The sequence below is a fragment of the Jaculus jaculus genome, chromosome 2, assembly GCF_020740685.1.
Source record: "Jaculus jaculus isolate mJacJac1 chromosome 2, mJacJac1.mat.Y.cur, whole genome shotgun sequence".
Classification (NCBI taxonomy): domain Eukaryota; kingdom Metazoa; phylum Chordata; class Mammalia; order Rodentia; family Dipodidae; genus Jaculus; species Jaculus jaculus.
This window is the reverse complement of record NC_059103.1, coordinates 183,000,636-183,027,612: the sequence shown is the minus strand read 5'-3', so window position 1 is coordinate 183,027,612 and position 26,977 is coordinate 183,000,636. Positions and strand designations below refer to the sequence as shown.

The 26,977-nt window shown below is 34.3% G+C and overlaps 1 protein-coding gene across 7 annotated transcripts in view; it reads left to right on the top strand.

Annotated features, from left to right (window-relative positions):
* Csmd3 (CUB and Sushi multiple domains 3) overlaps nucleotides 1-26,977 on the top strand; it is a 1,124,273-nt gene that overhangs the window by 915,815 nt on the left and 181,481 nt on the right. For 5 of the 7 annotated variants that reach the window (XM_045143267.1, XM_045143265.1, XM_045143270.1 and 2 more), the window contains 3 exons: nucleotides 24,294-24,407; nucleotides 24,905-25,000; nucleotides 26,557-26,760. In XM_045143267.1, coding sequence (XP_044999202.1) covers nucleotides 24,294-24,407; nucleotides 24,905-25,000; nucleotides 26,557-26,760 — 414 coding nt within the window. The remainder of the gene's footprint in view (nucleotides 1-24,293; nucleotides 24,408-24,904; nucleotides 25,001-26,556; nucleotides 26,761-26,977) is intronic. The other 2 variants (XM_045143269.1, XM_045143268.1) reach the window with 1 other exon arrangement.

Genomic DNA, 26,977 nt, shown 5'->3' with positions numbered 1-26,977 from the left:
ATATATACATTAATTGTCCACATAGCTCATATCTGTTTTAAAGAAGAATGTGTAGTCTTTCAACTTTCCCACAGCTTGTTGACATACTGATTTCTGAATCTGGGATTTTTTTATTTAGCTAGCAAAGAATAAAGATTCACAGCCAGGGATGGTGGCACACACTTTTAATCCCAGCACTGGGGAGGCAGAGCTAGGAGGATCGTCCTAATTTCCAGGCCACCCTGAGACTACATAGTGAATTCCAGGTCAGCCTGGGCCAGAGTGAGAGCCCCTACTTCGCAAAACCAAAAAAAAAAAAAAAAAAAAAGAAAAGAAAAAAAATGCAGATTCAGCCCCATCTTGCCAAGGGCTATGAGCAAAGATGATTCCTAAATACATTCAATTCACAAAAATAGGTTCTTCCTGTCAACATGTACACACAAATTTACTGTTTTACTTTTTATGTGGCTTTTACAAATTAATGAAATGCAGTAGAGTATACTCATTTGTTGGAAATGATATGCTGACAGAAATATATGAAACATGTTGGAAATAATTAAGCTTAGTGGTATTTCAGTTCACATCACCTGTTGATTTTACCATAACCACAAGTCTTTTAAATGGTCTAATGCTTACATAACTCTCCTATTCTTTTGGATCAAGTACTTAAGCTTACAAAATTACAATAAATTTGAGTGTCACAAAATGTTAAATTAAATTATTATAAAGTTAAATCAGTCTCTAGCTGTGCTTGAATAAGAGCTTGTCTCTCAGCCAGCTTCAGTGTCCACATTGAGTAAAGACCAGACAACATACTATTAGGGCTTCCCACTGAGCCCCACAGCTGCCTTCCCGCAAAGGCATTCACATTCAATCAAATGCCATATGCTTTGAAACAGCATTTGTTTTAATGATGTATTAATTTATTCTCAAAAATATACTTATGATGCCAACGTTTCAGTAGACTCGTTAAGACATTAAGAAGAAAAAACCGTAGGAAGAAACACCCATCCTAACTGAAGAAAAACATATACTCTTAGAGTCATAACTAACCAAACTGCTGAGAATAAGTGGCTGTTGAATGCTTTGCCATGAGTGGGACGTTTATAACATTCCCTCCAAAGCTCAGAGAAGATCATTGGAGAAGGTGAAAAGAATGTAAGTCCTGGCAAAAGGTGAGAGATTGTGAAGGAATGTTGATTTAGAGGCCTGATTTAACATTTGCACACTTAAAACTCAGAAATTGTCTCTACCTGCACAAGATTATTGTCATTATAACCTGTGATGGAAGAGGAAGAGGATAATGCACCCCCGTCCTCACGCTTCCCTGAAGACTTATAAACAGTGGTTGATAACAGAAGGGGGGACTATTCTTCAGTGGTATAATCACTGGTAAAATTTTAATGCTCCTGTAAACAAAACCTCATCCATAGTCCCATAAGCAACCCTAATGAAACTCATTGGAGCACACACACACAAATGCTCAAGATATGAATTTAGAAAGAGGACAAGTTGAGAAGGAGAAGGCAACCAAGAGGAGAAGGGCAAGAGAGAGTAATGTGGGCAAACATGAACATATGATCAAAATGCATCATGTACATGAAGAAAGATATCACAGTAAAACCATTGTTAGATATATTTGATATATGCTAATAATAATATTAAAAATATAGGTGGGAGAGAAATGTGCCCGTGAAGATATAGCCAACTCCTACTAGTCCTTTAAAATTTTTCAATGCAGCCAGGCATGGTGGTGCTCACCTTTAATCTCAGCACTTGGGAGGCAGAGGATCGCCATGAGATCAAAGCCACCCTGAGGTTTCATAGTGAATTCCAGGTCAGCCTGGGATACAGTGAAACCCTACCTTGGAGGAAAAAAAAATAAATAAATTCAGAAAACCAAACAATAAAACAAAACCATACTGTGTCTATAACTAAGGGTGCTTTATTCTATTTGGCAGCATAAGACATGTATAACTATTAATTTCTATAAACATAATATTAAAATGATAAAACTTAAAAATAAGTTCTAACTATCTAGTCATGGATATACTCATATATTTGCCTACCTAATATGTATCTTTGTGAATGAGGAATGAACATTTTTCATTCTTATCATTTAAAAGGGCACTGGAAAAATTAAAATAAACAAAAAGCCCCTGGAGAGAATCAATCTTCTTTTATTTTTATTATGCAGATTTTAATACTTATGATATAATTAGTGACAGTCACATCTCTTTCATTAGATTTTTATATAAAGATGAGTACCAACAACTTTAGAATCAGTGAAGTGCTTTTTTAAAATAAGGATTTCTGCTTTAATCTTGTAACTGAGATACTCTGGGCTTAGCTCTCTGGAACAGTTATCTTCTCATTGTTGAGACAAAACACCCAATCAGAAGCAACTTATTGGATGAAAGAATTTTTTTCACCTGACAGTTTCAACTGTAAGCTTCATCATGTCAGGAAGCACATAACAGAGAAGACAGCTAGGAAGGCCACATCTTGTCTTACCAGCTGGGAGGCAGCAGTAACAGGAAACCTCCCCCTAAACACCAAGTAGACCAAACTAATAAACCTCAAGGCCTGGACCAATGACATATTTCCTCCATTAAGGGTCTACATCCAAAAAGAACCACAGCTTTCCCAGATTGCCACCAGATGGGGACCAACTATTAAAACACATAGCAGGGATTGGAGAAGAGGCTCATCAGTTAAATGTGATTGCTCATAAAGTCTGCTGGCAAGCATTCAATTCCCCAATACCCACATGAAGCTAGACACACAAAGCATAGCATGTGTCTAGGATTTATTCACAGTGGCAAGAGACCTTTTCTGCTAATACACACATGCATACTTTTCTGTTCTCTCACAAATAAAGAAAGTAAATACATAAATCTTATAAAATAAAACCAAATACATAAGGCACTAGGGGACATTGCATTCAAATCAGCACATTCCCCCACAAATACTAAAGCATTCAAAATGTGTCTCATAGGTATTCTATTTCTATTAGCTTATAGACAACTTGCAGTTATGTGTCTTTAGCCTAATATTCATGATTAAATTTAATCGGGTTAAAATGTCTTACCATATGTTATATGTATAGTACATAATTTAAATTCATAAATATCAAAATATCAAATTAGAATCTTTGCTGTGTGCCTGAGAGATGTTCAGGCCAGTTCATTCATTAGTTAAGAGTAACAACACAGTTTAAAAAAAAAAAAAAAAAAAGAAGAAGAAGAAGAAATGCATGTTGTTTACAGTGCATAGTGTATCACACAATTTTGAAATGTAAGCCATAAATCATTTTTAGCAATCTTGAAGGTATCCAAGTTTAAAAAAAAAGTGTGCCTCATCTCTCATTTGTCTTAGTAAGCACTCTAACAAGTTCTGTGAAAAGTGATTACTTAACAAAAATCATCTTAAATTGTTGTATCACATAAGCCAAGTTTTTTTTTTAATTTCAGGAGCCTGGACCTGACTTCACTAAAATGCATCTGAAAATTTTGACCTTAGAAATAAACTTATATTGAGCACACAGATTTTCTATTTTCCTACTTTTAATAGCAAAGACTTTCTGTATGGGCATACACTATACACAGATCACTGTAATGACTTGTCTCTTAACTAGTATAAAGATCATGGGTAAATTGTTTCCTTCATAGCATCAGTACTTTGTGTGACATAAGAATGTAAATATCTGTCTCAAAGTTATCTATGTTATCTCTATAATATTTGGAATTCCCTGTGGCTGTTATTGTGATTTTTATTGTCAACATTATTATTGTTACCGTGTATGAGATTTAGTTTCCTTTCCCTCAAAGAAAAGTATTATCTTATTAGAAATAATACACTGTGCCAATATCTTTCCATACATTATTGTCTCTTCAAATCTATGCTTATTTCAAAAATATCCTCCCATAGGCTGAGGTTAGTGCTGAAAGAACCTGCTTCCAAAAAAAAAAGCAAACATATCCCCAAAGCTAGCTATTTTTATTAAAATGTGGTTTCACTGGCCACTTCAGCACTGAGGTGTTGTTTGGGTGGTCAAGGTTGCAATCAACATAGCTACAACAATGTTCATTTGAAAGTATGCAGTAGTCAAGTTGTCCTGTGAATGAAAGTCCTACTCTTAAAACAGTCACTGATTCTGTCTTAAGATGGTTGAGAACAAAACGTTTTCAAAGCCAGCCGTAGTGGCCCACATAGGTAAGTGGGTAACTTAGACACTGGTCTGGGATGCAAAGTGAGAACTTGTCTCATAAAGAAGTTTAAAAAAATAATAATGATTATTATAAAAATCTTTTTTGGTGGAACTGATTTTACACATAGAGGAAAATTGAATTTATGTCCATATATGGAACTAGATATAGATTTTGTGTGGTTTTAAACATTGTTTTTCAGGAAGTAGAAGGTAGAAAAAATGTCTTTTCATACCAACACACACACACATACACACTCAAAGAAAAAAAAGAATACAAGAAGTTTCTTGCTTTGGCAAATTTTATAGAACCTTGTATTCTTGTGAACACAGCCATACTTCCTTCCAGGAACTTGGAAGAAACCATTGCAAAGGAGCTTTGTTTTTTTCATAGTAAATTTACATCTCAAAAGAACAATTAGGTATTTATTTTTAATTTGGTGGATTGGTTGTTTTCTTTCCTGAGAAGTTTGAAATCTTATTCTAGGGTAAACAAAAGTGTGTATATCAATCAAGATACAGGTTTTTAGACAGTATCATTGTGACATGGACCATGCACTAGGAGTCCACCAAAAGAAAGAAGGTCGATGGTAGCTGTTGGGAAGAAACCAAAAGGAAGATGTTTCTAACATTTGCTACCAGCATGACAGTGAGGAAGTTGATAATGATGATAGATTAGCTTTACAACTGAAAATTGCACTGGAAAGCCAACCAACCAATTTGGCATGAAGTCCATGAAATCCTGCATCTGTGAGATAAATTGTACAAGTAAATACAATTGTGGACAGGCATTATGGTAAGGATTTGTGTTATAATTGAATCTTTATATCAGTAGAATGAAGTAAGCCCATTTTGTAAATGTATCCAAAGTTCATTTGTTACTGTTGTGAGTCTCCGTGTTCACTTAGCAACTAAACACACTAGAATTTCCTCCTAAGTACTATCTCACATTGGTTTAACAATGTCTCAAGAATGTGTGTGTCACCAGGCATGGTGGTGTTCTTGTGTGGTCTCAGCTCTCACTAGGAAGGCCTTAGCAAGTTCAAAGCCAACCTGGGGTATTTAGCAAGAACTTATTTTAAACAATACCATGAAAAATAACATAAATGATAAGAATACTTGGTATAATAACTGTGGGCTAACTCCACAATGCACGACCCATTTACATCAACAAGGGGGGTCCATTGGGAGGGGGTAGATCAGGATGAGTCTAAACAATGGTACCAAACTGCCTGTATTTGCTGAAAAGAAAACTAAGAAATTAAATTAAAAAAAAAAAAGAATACTTGGGATTAGGGGAAGATTCTGAGTTTATTCTGTCAGAAAACGGAACTAATCTGGAGATGGTGCATTTGAAAACCTTTCAAATTTCTGGACAAGTTTGTTCCAAATACTCCACCTAAGAAATAAAATAGCTGTAGGCCATGTGCACACATTAAGGGACAAATAAACATAAACTGGTCCTTAGACTCTGCCCATAAGAGTGATTCTTCTACCCCTCCCTACTGGTAAAACACATAAAAGGAGCAGTATTTATTTCTTCCCTGATGCAGATCATTTGTGCCCTTGGGACATGACTGTCTGAAGTGCAGTCATGATGTCACTGTGGGACTTGGGCTAACTCTCTAAGTTTATTTGTAAATAAACAATGATAGCTTTGTTATCACACAGACTTTTGTTAGAATTACCGTGTATGATTGTGGACTAAGACATTTACTAAAGTAACAATTACTTAGGAGTTCTTGTAGTTTATGGCCAAGTTTGATCAGATCTCAGTTAACAGTCTCAATAAAGGATTGAAATAAAAATTCTTCAAGATAAAATTTCTATCATTTTTAGGATTAAATAGAATTTGCCCTTAATATAATTATAAACATTTAAACAGACTAACATTAAGAAATATTTGGGGGGCAGTGAAGGAATGGCTTAGCAGTTAAGGTACTTGCCTGCAAAGTTTAGGACAGGGGTTTGAAATCCTTACTACCCATATAAAGTCAGATGCACGAAGTTCTGTATGCATCTGGAGTTTACTTATAGTGTCTGGATGCTCTGGCATGCCCTTCTTCTTCTCCTTCTTTTCTTTTTCTTCTTTCTCCCCCCCCCTTTCTCTCTCTCTCTGTCTCTCTCTCTCTCTCTCTCTCTCTCTCTCTCTCTCTCTCTTTCTCTCTCCTTGTAAATAAATAAATATTTTTTAGAAAAGAAAAGAAATATTTGGAGGGCCTAGAATTCTGGCTCAGCAGTGGATAATGTGTCTAAGTATAGCTGAGACCACGGCCTCAATCCAAAATACATTTAAAATTAATAAAATAAAATAAACAAAAGATAAAGAGATGTGGAAAGAGGAGAAGAAAAATGTTCTTATGACATTATTTTTCATCCTTTCAACAATGACTGTGGCTTTTATATTCTACTCTATGCTATTTTATTCTACTCTACCTATGCTATCTCATTCTATAAACTTCTGATTCATTAAAAGCGATAGGCTTTGCTAAGTTCAATCAATTGCCTGTGTAAACAATAAGAGAGCCTTGACCTTCAGCATACAACCTGCTTTTGTACAACCCTGAGTACACAGTGAGGAGCAATCAATCATATAATAGATGTGTCTCCAAAGCCTGCATGCTAGTAAAATATTCATCAATTTTGTTAATATTGGAGTGGCGGGCTGGAAAGATGGCTTAGCGGTTAAGGTGCTTGCCTGCGATGCCTAAGGACCCCGGTTCGAGGCTCGGTTCCCCAGGTCCCACGTTAGCCAGATGCACAAGGGGGCGCACGCGTCTGGAGTTCGTTTGCAGGGGCTGGAAGCCCTGGCGCGCCCATTCTCTCTCTCTTTCTCTCTCTCTGTCACTCTCAAATAAATAAATAAAAAATTTAAAAAAAAAAAAAAAAAAAAAAAAAAAAATATTGGAGTGGCAAGAGCTTCACTCTCAGGATGGCTGTTTCTTCTCTCCCTCTCTCTCTCTCCCACTCTCTCTCTATCTCCCCCCCTCTTTCTTTTCTATTCACAAGAAATTCATCCATTCCCAAGAAAGTGGGGGGGGGGGAGAGGGAATTAACATGGGATTATTTTTATAATCATGGAAAATGCTAATAAAAATTTTTTAAAAGCAAAAAAATAATTAAAAAATTAAAAAAATTAAAAATAAAACAATACAATGGAGTTTTAGCACCAAGAAGCAGATCCAACCATTAAGTCTAGGTCTGGCTTTTAGATCCTCTAAAAGGGGGAAGGAAACAGTTTTCCTGCTTTGCCTGAGGAAGGAAGAATTAGGATGCAAGGGAAAAAGAAGTTGCTCAGTACCTTTTCCCATCTATCACATTTCTGCTTTGTCTGTGCCTTGTGACATTGACTCAGTATTCAGTATCTGGATTCTGGCCACATACCCAACACACCCATGAGAAGGAATATGCAGCTATAAAACATAGCAAGTCAAATGCTCAGGTGAGAAACACAGGTCAGCTCAAGAAAAAAAAAAATCACTTTGTAGAGAGTGTAGATTTTATATTTCAAGGTGGCCTTCCTATATTTACTGAGTAGTGCAGTCCACAGGATTCATCTATCACTTCTCTACTGTTCATCTGCCTCTCTAACAAAATTAAACAGTAGACACACGTCATACCTCATCACCACTCATTTTTCTTACTGCCCTTTGCTCTGTCATTACTAGCAATCTGAAACTTTGGTGTGCTGCATGTTTTATTTATGAAAAATTGCAGTGGTAAACTTCTCCTGTCATCCAATTATTCTCAAAGAATTTATCACTTCTGCCTTATCTTGCCAGTCATATTAAAACATAAGTAAAATATAAAATTATTGACTTTTTCATCATGAAGTTTGTTTGTTTTTTTCTACTTAATCATGGAATCTATCTTTTGGATTAACTTTTAGGCATTAAAATTATAGTAGGTATCAGTTTTGATATTCAGGAGCATACAGGTGGAGCATAGAGCACACACACACACACACACACACACACACACACACACGCACACAAACTACATTAAATCCCTCCATTGACTTATCTGTCAATACATATTAATGCAGGCTGTCTATTACATCAGAAAGTATATCTGAAATATCAATCTCTATATCAGTGAAGTATTATTCAAATCTAGCAGTTGCCATTAGCTGAAACTCAGAAAATTACCACTGCTTGGCACAAGCTTGTTTACCAAGTGATTTATAAGCTTAGCATGTATCCTAGCATATTTATCACAAGCTTCACAAATGCTTTTCCATAAATTCATATCCATATAAATAAATCCATATTTTGAGTATATACATAGTTACAGTTTCTATTATTGAAAAACTTGTTTCTGGGGTTTAAGATATCATTTAAGTGGTGGGGCACTCACTTAGTATGTGAGCAGCCTATGGTTAGATCTCTACCATCACAAAATAGATACATAGCTGATTTAATAAATAAATATGTCAATTTTTTCTCAATCTTGGTAAATAAAAATTAAGTTTGAAGAATCAACAGATAATTAGCAAGTTAAGAATTTGACTTGAAGAATGAATTGCAATTGCTCTAGATTTGTATAAAAAACATTAATTTGGATGTCAGAGATGGTAGAAATCTAAATTTTAGATATAATAGTGGTGATGGTGAAAAGGTGATCTTTTAAGAGCAGGGAAGCAATGACTTATGTACTTCAATGTCTGAAATTAGAGTCCAAAGGTAGTACTGTACAGAAAATCTCCACAGGGCAGTCCCTGCATATCAGAGCCTCTGTGGATCCAGAGTAGGCCATTCTAAATATTATTTGGTAGACTATGAGAGTAAGCAGTCATCCCACACATGAGACAATGCTTGGGAAATCAAATTGAGTTTAGGTTTTGACTGGCAGCTTTTTTTCTATCTGATTTGTGGCATTGTAAATTTCTACCATAAACACAGGAAGTTTTACGTCTCAAGCTAACTGAGCTGAACACTCTCATTTTTATTATCCTTTTAAAGAAAGATGAAGCAACTCAATTTATATTTAAGGGAGCTCTGTCAGATATGATTGATAATTGCTTAAGTAGTATTGACTGTTTCTAAATAAACAAAACAAATGAAAAAGGAGAGCTTGAGAGCTTTTCTGACATAATATCCAACACCTGGGATTTGAAATGATGGCAGAGAAAACACTGCCTCAGCACTTCTGAGTCTACTTTTTGGTGTGTAATTGGAGTTTTTCTATCCATTGAATAAACAGGTTGTGAAGGATAGTGAAGTAGGTATTGGGAAACAGAAACAAGCATCCTCATATAATGTATGAAAAGATATATAATTCAAAATTTAAAAATACGTTGGAGGTACCTTGCTTGACCAGGATTAGTCCTGAATATATTTGAGAAAAGTTTGATCTGATAAACTTGGAATCCATATTTTGAGTACTGTCATAGATATTCAATGCTCAGTTTTCAATGGTATTCGACATTGGGTAAGATTACAGAAAGTCTAATGTAAGCAAAGCCAGATCATGGGGTAGAGTATGATTTTAGGAAATATTAGTTGGGCCATCCAACTGCCAAGTCTGCTAACTTCAGGAAAGTACAAGAATAGGGATCATAGAGCAAGAAAGAAGTGGCTTCTTTTACTTTTAAGGTTATTAATATATATTAATAGATAATATTTGTTAAATATCATAAAATATACTTAAAACTTTTTGAGCCATGGTGGGGACATTTAATCTTGATTTGTTGGAGGCAATATCAAATACCAGCTTCTCAACACTTGGTGTTTGGTACTCCAAAGTAAAAGAGATAAGGGTGTAAAGCTATTAAAGGGGAATAATAACCATGCTTGGGGGGAGATGAGTAAGAGACTTTTCTAAGAATTTGGTCATTACCTTTCTCCCTCCTTTCACTCTAATTGCATTGCAATGGACAACTGTCATGGCCTTAGAGGATATGTCACATAGCATACAAATGGGATTAAAGCAAATATGGAAGTTATCATAGTCATGCTGGCAACCACCTTAGATACACACATCCCATCTAGCTAGGCTGAAGGAGGACTTCTGAACCAAAGGCATCGGGTTCTCACAGATAAGAAAGATCACAGCCAGGTAGAAATTTAGCTAGGTCATGTATGTAGTACATAGGGTAAAACACTCCCACCATTTCTTATTTATACACTTCATTTTTGAGGGATGTACAAGTGATAACAGCAGCCTTGTATAATATATTGAAGTTGAAATTCTGCATCTTTGAGAGTGTGTCAATTGGCATATTTGATCTCTATAAACTGGATTTTAGTATAGTTTTGTAATTTAAGCAATGCACGATATAAAGGTAGTCTTTTTCACAATAAGTTTGTGTACCTCGCCTGTTCTTCAGTTGACCATAATCATGTGAGGCCGTAAATTAATCCTTAAATATTTACCTACAACTTAGTTTTAATCACCTACCTTTGTTAATCTATGGTAAATAGAAATTAATTAGTAAATAGATGAGTTTGGTAGATTTTGCAATCATATTTTAAAATTATCTTTCCCCCTTTTTGCCCTTGATCTTGGCTTTAAACACTTTACTATTCTTTCATGTGAATTGAGATGACTGTAAATGATGTTATTTTTAGTGTCTTAAGTATTAAATACAAAATGATTCATTTTCAGCCAATATTATTTTGAAGACAATCCAAAACACATTTTTCACACAGTTACATTTAAAACCAAAATGCACTAAGCAGTCTATGAATAAAATTTGCACCTGTAACTCAAGGCTTTTTAAATGTGAGATGAGAGATTTCCATTAGAATTACAGCCTATGAAGTAATTTAGAATGTTTAGAAAGATGCTACAAGTCACTGATCTGGACGTGTCTTGACAACACAAGAATTTGAATATTTCATCATGTGGTAGCACAAGGCTTGTTTCTTGATGGTGGAATAAGTTATAGAAACCTGGTGAGAATAAGACAGAAGTATATATAAATGGAATCATAAAAAGATTAATTTAAATTAAGAACAGGAGCAATTTTCAAATACAATAGTTCAGTAACAAGTACTTCATTTCTCTCAGTTTGCCATGAGAGTGATAGACTTGGGCATGCCAGCAGACAGAGGGCCACAGACATAAAGAGATGAAGCTGTATTCTCCGTGTGTGTGTAGTAATTAAATTATTCATGTCCAGGGATCTTAGCCTGTTTTCTCAGTGAAGTCACAAATCCTGTTGGGATTTACATTTCTTAATATTCTAATTGGAGCTTAAAATGCATTCTCCTATAGATTTAATATTGAAAATTATTCAGCTTTTCTGTCCTCAGTTACCTACTTTATAAAATAAAGAATTTAATTGGGTGATTGTGAGGTCTCCCTTATTGTAAAATATACCTTGTTATTTTCATAAAATGTAATGATTTCCAGTCAAATCAATATGTGAGCTAATTTAGGCTTCTATCATCTGTACAGTGTTTCTATTTGGACATAGGTATTGATATATCTTTAAATCTTACCATTTTCTTGATCAATATTTTTTCACATACATGTCATTCAGAGGTTATGTTATCGTCATTATGAGAGTAGAGCCAGACAGGTAAATCACCATGGACCCCTGAACTATCAATCAATATGGTGATAAATTTCTGCAATCTTACTCTTAGTATTAGGTTGTATTATCTCAATGGTAGCTTCATTATTGTCACATAAAATATCTACTATTTTTTCAAATAGTTTAACATATTATTTATTAAGGGTACTTTCTAAGTAAAAATGTGAATTTTTAGGATGAAAGGAATTTCTTCTATCATGATGAATAATAATTTGACACAATAAATGTCTTTATGAATATATTAAAAACATTTTCTTGTCATTCTTTTTTTTTTATTAGATGTTGACATAGTTAGTATGTAAACAACAAATGTTGGTACACTCCTTTCCCTCCTCTCTGACCCTTTTCTGAAGATGCCTTCCTCATTGGGGATGCAGGTCAAACCCATGGGGGCTGAGGGTCATGCATTCTTGCAGGGAGGCAATGTTTCTGTGCAAAAGGTCCCAACTTGTGGCTCTAACAATCTTTCTGCCCCCGTCCCACAAAATTCCCTTAGCCATGATGGGAGCATTTTAGGTCTCCTTCAGTGATGGGCACTTAGGAGCCTCTGGAGCTTTGCTTTGTTAGGTGTTGGGTGTCCTCAATGTCTATCTTAATGACCCTTGTGCTATCAGATTCACTAAGAAAGCAGCACTTTTACTTTCCCCAATTCCTCTGTGGTTTCAGCTGGGGCAGGGGCTGCCCTGGAGTGCACTGGGTTATTTATAACCTCAGGTCCAGCTCCCATCGATAAAGAGAAACAGATTCACCATTGGAGAAGGAAGTCAACACCATATCTGGAACTGGAAAACAAGTCAGAATTATATCCAAATGATGATTCTGCTTTCCATTGTCAAGCTCGCACTAACCTTGGGCTATAAGAGGGTCCACACCATTTAAATTCTTTCTAAATTAATAATGGTTATGCCACTTAACTTGTGCTGACTTCCTTGCCATTCTTAACTAAAGAAAAAGAATATCTTGGGTTGGAGAGATGGCTTAGCAGTTAAGGCACTTGCCTTCAGAGACTAAGGCCCCAGGTTCAACTCCCAAGAATCCAAGTAAGCCAGGTGCATATGGTGGTACATGTATCTGGAGTTTGTTTGCAGTGGTTAGAAGTCCTGGCACACCGGTTCTCTCTCCTTCTCTTTCTCTCCCATAAATAAATAAATAACTATTTTTAACTTTTTTTTAACTTTTTTAAAAATAATCAGGTTCTATTCTATTTTTTTTTTTTGTTGTTTACTAATTTGAGAGTAAGAGAAAAAAAGTCAGAAAGAGATAGAGAGAATGAGCATACCAGGGTCTCCAGCCACTGTAAATGAACTCCAGACACATGCATCCCCTTGCACATCTGGATTTTTATGGATACTGGGGAATCAAACCTGGGTCTGGCAAGCACCTTAAATGCTGAGCCATCTCTGTAGCGCATACAGTCAGGTTCTTTATCATGAATCTCAATTGTTGTTTTGCTTTGGTGAAATTTCCTGAGTGACATTCAATACTAGTTATTGCATTAGTTTTCATGCTGTGTTTTGTATGGCACAGAATAATGGTGTGAGAAACTCACATTCTATGAATTCAAATCTTAATTCTTTATTTTTTTTTTTTTGTTCATTATTTATTTATTTGAGAGTGGCAGACATAGAGAGAAAGACAGATAGAGGGAGAGAGAGAGAATGGGCGCGCCAGGGCTTCTAGCCACTGCAAACGAACTCCAGATGCGTGCGCCCCCATGTGCATCTGGCTAACGTGGGACCTAGGGAACCGAGCCTCGAACCAGGGTCCTTAGGCTTCACAGACAAGTGCTTAACCGCTAAGCCATCTCTCCAGCCCGTAATTCTTTTTGATTAGAATGTTTTAATCATGTTGAAAATTTGAGTTTCAAGGATTTGGGTTTCATCTCTAAAAGGAAAATAATCATGACAATTTCAAAGATTGTTTTTAATGACTATAAGATATATAGAGGAGAGCTTAGCATAGCCCTTTGTAGATGGCAAAGGTTTAATACTTGTGAATGTTGGGCTGGAGAGATGGCTTAGCGTTTAAGCACTTGTCTGTGAAGCCTAAGGATCCCAGTTTGAGACTCAATTCCCCAGCATCCACATTAGCCAGATGCACAAGGGGCCAAACGTGTCTGGAGTGTGTCTGGAGGCCCTGGCATGCCCTTTATCTCTCTCTCTATCATCCTCTTTCAGTCTGTGGTTCTCAAGTAAATAAAAATTAAACAAAAAAAAAGATTTTTAAAAATTGTGAATGTTAATATTATTTTTTTTAAAATATATATTATATTCCTGTATAAATTACACACACACACACACACACATATACCCATTTTTTCAAAGTTTCGCAATAGCAAATACAATTAATTTTGGAAATTCTATGGGACTCTGGCCAGGAATATTAAAACCTGGTAGAACAATGGCTATAAGAAGAAGAAGAACACTTGACTTTTGTTCATTTTGGAAAATTTATAAGCATAGTAAGGCTGTAGCCCAAGCTCAAGAGTTGTTAGTGATAAATTTTTAGAAGAGAAAGGAAATCCTTTATAAGCATTGCCCTTGGTGTCACCTCTGTCTGTTTTTCTAAGTAGCTATAGACTCTGCCAAAGAACCACTGCACAGGCACTGAGAATTGACAGGTTCGTGTTCTTTGTGCAGTGAAGATACAACATAGGCAGGAGGCATCATGCAATGAGATGTTTAAGAATTCAGTCAAACAAGAGCTTGAATCTTTTTTTTTTAATTTTTTTTTGTTACTTTTACTTATTTCAGAGCAACAGACAAAGTGAGAAAGAGACAGAGAGAGAGGGAGAGAGAATGGGCACGCCAGGGCTTCCAGCCATGCAAACGAACTCCAGATGCGTGTGCCCCTTTGTGCTTCTGGCTAACGTGGGTCCTGGGGAATCGAGCCTCGAACCAGGGTCCTTTGGTTTCACAGGCAAGCGCTTAACTGCTAAGCTATCTATCTCTCTATCCCAAGAGCTTGAATATTGACTTAAGGTTGAGCATATGCGAAAGCCCCACACAATCCACAAGGAAACATTTTCTTTGACTGGAGAGGAGATACTGAGGTCAGGAATGTGTCCCCTCACCTCCAGAATTTCCTCTATAGTTCTTCACACATCATGAGTCACATAAAATTGACTCAAAAAATCTAGATAACAATGCAACATTGACGGGTGTAGTGTTATACATCTTAATCATTTTGCCTCCCAAAGAACCCATCAATATATAAAATCAAATCAAAATGGGGGCTGGAGTGATGGCTTAGTGGTTAAGGTGCTGGCCTGTAAAGCCTAAAGACCTAGTTTTGATTCTCCGGGTCCCACATTAGCCAGATGCACATCATGGCACATGCATCTGGAGTTAATTTACAGAGGCTAGAGGCCCTGGTGTGCCCATTCTCTCTCCCTCTGTTCCTCTGTCTCTAATAAATAAATAAAAAGAAATGATAAATATATATATATATATATATATATATATATATAATGGGTGGGCTGGGAAGATAGTTCAGTAGTTAAAGGCACTTGCTTGTAAAGTCTGGCAGCCCTAATTTAATTCCTTAATACCTACATGAAACCAGATGCACAAAGTAGAGCATGTGTCTGGAGATCATTTGCAACACCAAAGGGCCCTGGTGCTCCCATATCCATTCTCTCTCACTTCTTCCTCTCTCTCTCTTTCTCTCATAAAAAATAAAATTAAATAAAAATAAAATGGAGGACAAGTATTTTACAGAGTAAAAGTAAATTACTAAAATCAACACAATGAAATGTTCACGGTTTATTTTGGATCAGAATTTGATTAAAATAAATTATAAAAAGATTTTTTTCCAAAGAAAACATAGAAAATGAAAAATAAGAAATTATTATAATAAATGAATACTAGATAAAAATAAGTCAGGATTTGAGAGGTTACTTAGTGTTTAAAACACTTGCCTGGAAAGCCAAAGGACCTGGTTCGATTCCTCAGGACCCACATAAGCCAGATGCACAAGGTGGTTTATTTTCAGAGGCCTAAGGCCCTGGAGTACCTATTCATTAACATTAATTCTCTCTCTCTCTCTCTCTCTCTCTCTCTCTCTCTCTCTCAAATAAATAAATAGAAATAAAAAATAAAATAAAACTCAGTTCAGATTTGTGTGGCATGGCATTAGTATAATGGTTATATTTACTGAAGAATTCAAAGGAAACAATTAAATAAAATAAAACAAAAAGATGTACTCTTGGGAACACATTAAGGCTTGACAAATTAAGGGAACAATCGGAGTAAGAAATGATACATACAAAATGATGCTGCAGGAGGATGAGGGATTCATGAACATTAATTTGCCTGTTCAACTTGATTTATATTCAAAAATTGTCACAATAAAAAATAACACTGATTTATGTTGCCATCCATTGGAGTATGTTTTCCTGACCTAAATCTGTCTTCCTCACTTGGAATTTGGCAGGCACATTTTGCCAATTGTGTATGGAGGGAAAAAAATGTAAACATGATTATAGAAAACCATTTATTGAAATTAAAAATGAATTTAAAGAAAAAAACAGTTAATAAAATATACTAACTTTAAACTTTTGTTTCCTGCTGTATTTCTTTGATTCATGCAACATTATTTAGAGCGTTTTTCTTGATTTTATTGTCTTTAAACACCAAATTAATTTTCAGCTGTTGGTACTGTTACAACAGCCAAATTGTAGACAAAGTGCTTGCATGCAGATGAAAACACATTTGTTCCCGAAACATTAAAAAAAAAAAAAAAAAAAAAACTGAACTGCATTTTCTTTAAGATGTTTTATTTGCAATGTTTACATGTTTAAAATATGTAAAGAAGGCGGTCTTAAAATTTGGTGTTAGGCAAATGGTTATAGTGCAGAATTTTAATCCAGCCTTGGAGAGAAATCTGGATGTTCACATTACCGGTTTATAAACCTAGTTCACGGTTGACATCACATAAGAAAGGTTAACAGGAAAGTAATGGGACCCAATCATTGCGATGAGTTCAGACCAGACTTAAGTTCCTAAATTACAAAATGATTAGGTGCTACTATAGTCTAATTTGTAACTTTTAAAATAAAATCCTCTATTTTTTACTTATCAAAAAAGTCATGCATGGGCTAGGGAGAGATGACTTAGTGGTTAAGGCATTTGCCTGCAAAGCCAAAGGACCGCAGTTTGAGTCCGCAGGACCCACGTAAGCTAGATGCACAAGGGGGCACATGCAACTGGAGTTCGTTCGCAGTGGCTGGAAGCCCTGGCATGCCCATTCTCTCTCGCTCTCTCTCTCTGCCTCTTTCCCACTCTCAAATATATAAATAAAAATAAAAAAATTAAGCCTGATGTGGTAGTTCATGCCTTTAATCCCAGCACTCAGGAGGAAGAAGTAGGAGTATTGCCGTGAGTTCAAGGCCACCCTGAGACTACATAGTTAATTCCAGGTCAGCCTCGGCTAGAGTGAGACCTACCTCGAAAAACAAAACAAAAAAATTAAAAATTAAAAATAAGTAATGCATAGAAAGACATTCATATGTGTGTGTACATATATACATACATTATATATATATGTATGTATGTATACATATATATGCGTGTGTGTTTATATGAAGACACCTATGTGAATTTCATAAAATATATATAATTTTTCCCAGTCAGCATGATTTTAGTGTGGTCAATGAGTTGCTCTCTCATCTCTTCCAGATTTCATTCTGTAGGGAACATTTGGCCGTAGTATCTAGGCTGGTGCCAGCCTTCTGCAGAGAGATTTTAATAGACCAGATAATTATGATACACATATCTATCATCAGGTTGATCATGATGAATAGTAACAAAAATGCCATCATGACTTAATGGTTTGCTACAACACTAATAAAATAGTATCTAGGAATCACATGCTCAGGACCACTCCCATCTGGGGAGCTTTACTGCTTTACTTTCCTATGTAAATTTTTCTTAATTATATAGAAAATATAAAATCCAAAATGTTGAAGTTTCACTCATTAAGTAAATGATTGCTACTCCTTTCCAAATATCACCAGTTTTTAATGACATTTTAACAATAACTAGTATATTAATTTCACTTGGGGCTGATTTAAATGTGTTCCTTTTCTAAGTCTATTGAGAATAGTTATTATAATTGTAAACTTTTAGTTACATTTTTTCATAAAATTAAACACATAATAATACTTTTAATTATTTTAAAATGAGAAAGCCTTTAAAATCAAGATTACTGAGTAATCCCAAATGCAACCTTGAAGCTTTTTACATGAACACTTTTACAGCTAAGAACAAGGGCTTCCAAATATGTTGTTGATCTAAAAGAGGTCATTTGCATTCATGCGACAAATGAAATAATATTGGCAAAATCTTCCTAACAGAATGTCCTGAAATACTCATATGGTTGAAAGTAGAATGCAGATTTCAGATAAATTTAAACAAACTCTTTGATAGTATATGTCACCAACAGTCATTTTTTAGGCATGCAAATATAATCAAATGTGGTTCTAACAGCTTCTCTGATTTGAATCTTTTTAAAATTTCCATTATGTTAATGTGGATGCACGTGTGTGTTTTCATCTGTGCTATGTTGGTGAATAAACTCCAAGCTGAGCAAACAAGGGTGGCATCTTAACAAAATTCTAAACAGAGCAAGGAACCAGCTGAGTGAGTAATATAGTCATCAAAATAAACCCCAGAATACAAAAGAATGTGTAGACTTCTAAAAAGAAAATTAACAGTCATGTTGAAAATCAAGCTAAGATCTGTTAGGAAATTTATCATATTTTTCTCTTTCTTTTGCATACCCAGACTCCTTTTGTGATGGATTTCCATGTGTTTACAGGGGGAAAAAAAGGCAAACAAAACACAAACAAATTAAATGTTCTAAATTAAGATAGGAAACTGGCATTTACTTCTTCTCATAAGAATAGAATGTGAAATTCACTACAGAAGTAGATTGAAAGGATGGAAGACAAATTAGCCTCTAATGAGATAGCTGTAATCCTAAACTCATTCAGTGAGTCCAACAATTTGTTCTAAGTACTAACATATACATAGCAGAGAATGCGCAAGGAATACCTAACATCAAAGGCCAATAATCATTGATGTCAACACATGTCACACTAGAGTCTTAGCAACACATTGATAAAGCTATTATATCTTTATCGTTTCATATTCTGTTCAATGTGTTCTATGGTATCAGATTGTTTAATATTCACTTGAAATCTGGAAGGCTAGGTCATTTTATTGTTTGCATTTCACATATGAGGAAAATTAAATACGCAAGGTTGAAGATACTTGTCCAGTGATTTATTTACATACATTCAATCTCATAGTACGATACCGTAGCTTTACAAAAGACAGCCTTATGACATTGGCTTAACTGACACTGATACTGACAGCTATTCTCTCCCTGCTCCGTCCATCCTCCCTTAACCGGGGAGTTGAATCTAGGACAGCATGCATGCTAGGCAAGTGCTCTACCACTGAACTACATACTCAGCCTTGATTCCTTGATTTTTTCACAGATCAAAACATTGTCACTTCCTAACTTTGGGACCATAGCTAACATGGCACCATATTACTATAACTATCACTTCAAGATAAAATATGCTACTCTTTTCTACACAAAAAGAATCTCTTATATGACATAATAAGTTTCAATGAATTCTGAGTTTATCACAACTTCTTAATCATTTTAATTTTAATTATTCATCTTTTTGACAGAAGTGGCTAGACTGATTCTTGTAATAATGCCCATCAGGTTAGTTACTCCTTTCTCATGAAATCATACCATTGCACAGATTTATTTCCTTATAAAAATAAATAAGACAGTAAGAAAAGTTGAACCCTTTATTTGCACAAACTCAATTTTCATGTTTAATTCAATAACTCTAGTTCTGATCACTTCACCATAGTAATCATGTCCATATTTATTTCATTATCTCCATTTAAAGTTAATTAATTTCTAAATCAGTGAGTCTCTTTATAACTAGGTAGTTATTTTGATGGCAGAAAAATTAAATCTGACTTCCAAAATGTTTTTCCTAGGTAATATAGAGAGAAATTTTTCTTCCTTTGTTAAAAACAGGACAGACTGTTGAAGATTACCATCATTAATGTAAGAATCCTTGCAACAGGGTTTCAAAGTAAGGCTGAGGGCTGAACTCAACTCAAGTATAACAAGGGAGATTGAAACTTACAGCCAAGTAAAAGGATGAGAAGTATATAAAATATTACTGAGGAAAAACTTATGCATATGGGGACACACTGGATAAACCACTTGGTATTATCATTGAAGAAAGTCAAGATGATTAGACATTGCTGAGCGGCCATGAGGTTGTTGTGATCATATACTGAAGATAGAAATTCCTTGCTTAAATTTGAGAGGTCCTTGTTAAGATGGGAGACTGTAAGGACACATGGAAGAGTCAAACACTAGATAGAGGATTCAGTGCAGCATGGTTAAAGGTTGATCAGAGTGTCTGCACGCAGTGATGGACCATTCAGGTAACATGGTAGAGTAGAGTTCAATGGAACTTGAAAGGCTTAAATTCTGGCTTCACTTTATTTGTGTTCCAAGCAAATGTAGCCCTCTGGGCACAAGCACATTTTAGTGCACAGTGTTACAGCGCAAGTAGGTCAGTGATGCTTATAGGATGACTGCTCCTCCGTTCTGAGTGCTCTGCAGTTTAACTAAGCTAATGCCATGGATTTCTTTCTTTCTAAGCACCATATGTGAATCTCATTTAGGATACTTTAATCAAATAGAATGAAAAAGTTGCAGTAGTTAATCCAATATGACTAAAGAAAAAGTTATTTGCCAGGGCTTAGTGTTGAATAGTTGCAAATGCTTATTAAAACTTATGTTTTAAAGCATGTCACACAAACCATCTCAGTAATTGGAATAGTGCCTGTCTACCTTGGTTGAACTTCATATTAAGTAAATGTTGCTTTATGTATCAAGATATAATATAGAGTTTATGATAAACAAACATTCTGTCAATATAATCCAGATTTGAGATCTGCACTAAGAGCTTTAAGCACACTTTAACTATTTTTTTAAATGTGTATTACATATTTTGTTTTAAAAAAAAGTCTTGGAGTCCCCCAAATATTACATATTACAAGTGAGAAAAGAATTTGCTTTGAAAATTGGATTTCCATGACATATGCCCCATTAATCTGCATGGCAAGATAGACCTTCAATGTCCTGTTGTTGCTTTATAATTAATGTAATCACTGAATTTTTTTGAATGGAGATATGCTGCTACTTCAACAGATAAAACAAAATTGATGGGGCCTAAAAGCAGGGGCAAAAGGTGGTAGATGGAAAGAATGTCCCCAAGTAGATTCAGGAGTTTTATTCAATCTTTTAACTTGTTATCCTGTGGGTGGGTCCTAGGGTCTAGTCCTAAGGTATAGGAGGCAGACCTAGAATTTTAATCTAAGGCTATGCAGAGTGCTTGAGCTCTGCCTGGGGTTTTTGGAGTGTGCTTGCTTATGCTACCGGTGGCCACATTTTTCTCTTCATGGACCTGTGAAAGGGGGCAAGCTTCTTCCACTATTAGGGAACTTCCCCTTGATCTGTAAGCTTCAAATAAATTCCCTTCCTCCCATACTGGTGCTTGGTTTTGAAGTTCATCCCAGCAATGATGCAGCTGACTACAATAGTCACTGTGTCTTCTGATCACACTGTGTTTAGCTCAGTTTATTTTTATCTTAGAACAAATTTAATTAATGGTGATTAAATTCATAGTGTCCATTCTAGAAGAAAATGTATAGAAAGTAAGAGCTTCAGAAGTAAATTGTTTATCCACTGTTAATGCCTTGTTGGGATATTTCTCTCCATGGGATTCAATAAAGCAAGGGATGGCTTTCCTATTCATAATAAAGCTCACAGTTGTCTGCATATAGGAGAACTACATTTAGATATTTGCATGCAGAATGATATATCAAACCTTGTGGTTGCCACTTATTTCTTAAAATGTATGACTGAAAAGGGAGGACTTGATTCAAATGTATAGCATTAGTTTAATAAGTTGACAATCTGATGGTAGCTAAATCAAACCACTATGCAAATATTCATGATTTTTTAGCTATATATGTTACTATAACATGTGCCATTTATAAGTTGATTTTTTTTTTTTTTGAGGTAGGGTCTTGCTCTAGACCAGGCTGACCTGGAATTCACTATGTAGTCTCAGAGTAGCCTCAATCTCATGGCGATCCTCCTACCTCTGCCTCCCAAGTGCTGGGATTAAAAGCATGTGCCATGATGTCTGGCTTTACAAGTTGATTTTTGATGTAGTAATTCAAGACCCACTCACAGTTACTATATAGGAAACATTTTTATTGCAAAATTTCAATTGTGAAAATGGATGCAGTATTAGATTACAGTGAAGTTAAAATAGTTTGCTCATTGAATAATGGAGCAAGATTCAACACTCCATTCTCAATTCCCTAAACTTCTCTCCTGATTCATCTCAGAGTTATTTCAAGTCAAAACACACATTACCCTCAGTATTCAAAAGGAATGTTCCATGTTTTTCCTTACCTAATATGATGGGAAAAAATGTTAGTGGATATGTCATTGAGAGTACTATCTTGACATCTTTAATTTACAGTAGACATGAAATTGGTATGTATATCTAGGGAGGACAACAACTGAAAAGAAACAATGATAAAAAAAGCCAAACAGATTTGTCATCCATGGTTCTTATTAGAAACATTTAGAAAGCTGCACTTTAGTTGGTTGGTTGTAGTTTCTTAGGAACTTAGTGCATTTGCTATTGGAATAATTGAGATTTTCAGGTAGAAACTGCTAAAGGAGGTTGAGTTTCATTAATTTGTTTTGTTGTTGTTATTGTCTTCATAAAATCATTAAGATGAAGGCTTCTCAAGAGCATTGCTACATTGTATACTTGACAAAGCAAAGTTCATGAGCCTAACAGGTTTTTGGTTTTTAGTTTTTTTTTTTATTGGTCATTCCTAAGGCAAAGGCTGTGCCAGATTATAACCTGTAAAAATCACATTAAGTAAACAGGTCATCAAACACCATTAATGAAAAAAACTGAAAACAAAACCTTTCTTCCTTTTTTTTTCAGGGTATATTTGAAATAGCTTTGAGGTATCTTGTATCAAATGAAGCATTTTTAAAAGAAATTTGAACACAAAATAGATTGAATGTATTGTAAACTATTAAAACAATGCACTGCATGTATCTGCTTTGACTAAAACATAAATTTGTTTGTATCACATATAGGAAAGAAATGGTATAAGGAGGACTATTTACAAAATTAGGTGCATTGATAATCAAAACATTTTTAAAGAAGTCTGTAGGATATTTCTATTCTTAAACTTCACACAAAAAACAATAGACTGAGATCACCAGCTTATTTTTTTTCTTTTAGGCCAAAAAATAAATACGAGTTTAATTTCAGTATTCTGTGTGAACCTGTGTTCATATGCCAACCCCACCGTGTTGCAAGTGCACTTGGATGTTTACGAAGTGACCACCAGAGGCTGTCCATAACCTTGACTTGAGTGTAAAATATGAGCCAGTAACTTAAAATATATTTTATGTTCTTTCAGTTGTAATTTGTTGTAACTGACATGAGTCTAAGTGTATAAAAGTGGCCTGCTTATATGTACTCATCTTATATAAATATCCTTTCAAAGCCCATGATTTTTATATTTAGTGAACTATCTTAAGGACAATTATTGTTATCCACTTTTTCTTTCTTTCTATTTTTGAAAATACATCTAATGTATACTCTGCAACATATTCTTTGAAATTTTACCTTGGATAGATTTTGGGTGTAAATTTAGTAAAATGAAGCAAAAATGGCATTTATAAAGCTCTTTTGTGAAGGAATTCAGGACTGACTACCATGAGAAAATAAGACTTTGTAAAATTTTATAATATTTTAATTGCTGACAAACCATAAGTCAAGTTTTTTTTTTTTTTATTTTGACAGAAGACTAACAATAAAATGTTTAGGAGTCCGTTTTGACTTACAATGCAAATTAAATGCTTTGACTTTTTGAAAAGTATATTATTGATTTTTTTTGTTAAATTTATTGTCTATTCTAGGATAGAATTTTAAGAACAATCACTTTTAAATTCCCCAATATTAAAATCATATCTAGTTCATCTAAAGGAGGAGAAAAAAATTAGAAAAAGAGAAGAGAGTCACAAAGTGAAACAAAAGAAAAAAAAAATCAAATCACAATTAGGAAAAAAATCCAAAAGTAATTACTTTAAGTTTTGAATCCCTGCCACCTTATGATTTATGATCTAAATTAAATGTGGTATCCATTCATTTTTGTAAATACTCAACTAAAATTTTTATTGTCATTAGGTCATGCTCATTTCTTTTATGACCTAAAATATATGTGTCAGGAAAACCAACCAATTGGCACCCATCCTAATTTAAAGGTAGAAAAAAAAAGATAATGATTATATTGTAATACTTTGTTCTCTCTCTCCTCCTCTTTCTATTTTTTTTTTGTTTGTTTTGTTTTGTTTTTTTTGTTTTTGTTTTTGGATGCTTGGTGATTTTTTGCTTCTCCTGGTTCCTGTGCTCAGTGGTGTTTGGCCAGTTTGTATTTTTCCAGACATCACTCCACGATGTTGTTGAGGTGTTTGATGGGCCAACTCAGCAATCCTCTCTGTTATCTTCCCTCTCGGGATCCCATTCAGGTACCCTTTCCTAGAACTGCCATTCATCAGTATTGACTAAGACTGATTGTGATTAGTATTGTAGAGAAAGCTGAGATCTATATCATCAGTATGAGAAATTAAGTAAGCAGAAAACAGAATCACTTTTCTTAAAGAATACAAACACATTTTAATAGTAACTCAGAAACTTGAGAAAAATATAACCAAGTATTTTCTCTTTATAAAATATATAAAATATTTAATTATAATCTTTCGTATTTAATGTAATATGAAAATATGTAAGGATTCTTTGAAAAAATGAAACATGTATTAAAATGTAATTAAAGCCTTCTGGTGAAAAATAAAAGTTTGTAATAGAAGCTGAACCCAAAGAGAAAATATTGTTAGCAGCAGGATATTTTAGAATAATTTGATAGAACATAGTTTGACATTTTCAAATGACAGTATAAAATAATAATTTGTTAGGTTTACTGAATGAAAATTATTTATGATATCATAGTGTTTGTTTTGTTGAGTAGGAGAATCACTTCCACTGAGTTCAGGTAATCAGATCACAATTCGATTTACTTCAGTTGGACCAATAACAGCTAAGGGATTTCACTTTGTTTATCAAGGTAAGTGACACTGTAGTCTAGAAAGACACTAAGGAATGATTTAAATTTCCATGCTTTGATCCGTTATGGAATGATACTATCCTCATTGCCATGTAGAAGAGATACATTTTATTTTGAATTTTACCCTGTTCCTTGCCCCTTGCTGTTCCACTCACTAGAACACTGTCGCTTTGAACAAAGTATAAGATGTACTGCTCCCTCTTCATTCTCAGCTTAAATGTCTGATTTTCCTACCGTCCCAACATATTGTTTTCAAACCATGTGTGCTTTTCTTACAACTCATCATTGTTTACATTTTCTATTTTCTTCATAGGCAAGTATTCTAAATTAAAAATGTATAATCTTTTGTTCTGATGTATTTAGATAGTTAAAGGTCATCACTCCATTCTAAAATTGTACTTTTTCATTCTCAGTAAAATCGAAACTTTCCTCATTGTTATTAAACATTTTACACATTAGAAATTAGTCTGTACAAGTTCTTCTGTCCTTTTATAGACAGTCATTCATATTATAATTATAACAAATCTAGACATCATTATAAATATATTTCAATTATGTAATATCAAGTAACTAGTTCACAAAAGACATTGAATATTTTTCCCAAGACATGTATAAACAGTTGTACTTTGATATTCTTATTAGCCCCCTCATTCTGTTTTATTTTTTTCAACTTGGCTATGATTATATATTATTTTGCCCCCTATAAACAAATGTGGTACTATAAATTTTCAAAGGCACTATAAAAAACTATATATATATATATATATATATATATATATATACACTCAAGTTATTTAAGAGTAATCAATTAAAAATTCTTCATATCATTTTTGGACTTATGTCAATCTCTTTAAACACACTTGTATGTGTTTTAAAAAGAAAAAAACATCCTGTTATCATTCTGTTTTATTAAATTTAACATGGCATAATTGAAGAATATACAAATTCTAAAATTAATTTCAATTTTGGTATTTTTATATTGCTAAAGTAAAACATGTTATTGTTGTTAATCTGTCTGACTATGCTCTCCTCAGCCTGACTGTCAATATTCTCTTCATCAATAACAAACATAGTTTGAAAATTAAGTTTTTAAATGGGCTTTGAAATAACTAATTTTTTTTCTGCATTGATGGGAATAACATCCAAATATTGAAAAAACCCTAGACCATGATTCCATGTAACCTGAAATATATTTTTTTATTTCATATCTCAAGATTAAAATGAAAATCCATTTCTGATCCCATAACTTTCAGTATTTAATTAAATTTATTTTGTTCTGTTAATTAAATTTTGTTAATAATAAATAAAGAAAACATCATAGCTGGTGCTATTTAAAGGATCAAAATTAAACTTTTCTCAAAAAACTTATTGATGATAATGTCATATTTAAACTGTGATTTGTTTTTATGGACTTTAAATCTTTGAAATTATTAAAATTACTAGTTCAAATTCTGAAGAAAAGCAGACTTCTTTGAAACCTGCTTAAGTAGTGACATTTTGAATTCTATATTTCTCTAAAAATTATAAAATTAAAACCTACAATTATTTCTACACAGCTGTCCCCAGAACAAGTTCTACACAGTGCAGTTCTGTGCCTGAACCAAGATTTGGAAGAAGAATTGGCAATGAATTTGCAGTCGGTTCATTGGTTCTTTTTGAATGTAATCCAGGATATATCCTCCATGGCTCCATAGCAATTAGGTGTGAAACAGTGCCCAATTCTTTGGCTCAGTGGAATGACTCCTTGCCTACCTGTATTGGTGAGTATACACATTTGTATGTCCTATATTTATATATAATGCTGACAAAGTTTCAAAGTTCTTTCTTTCTTTTTAATTGACAGATAAAATGGCACTTATTTCTTGTGGACACAATAAGGATTTAAAATATGTGTTTTTGAATGATCTATTATTTTATATAATTGCTGTTTTGTCGTGAAAACTCTCTGCATGTACTCTTAACCTTTCTGAAGACTAA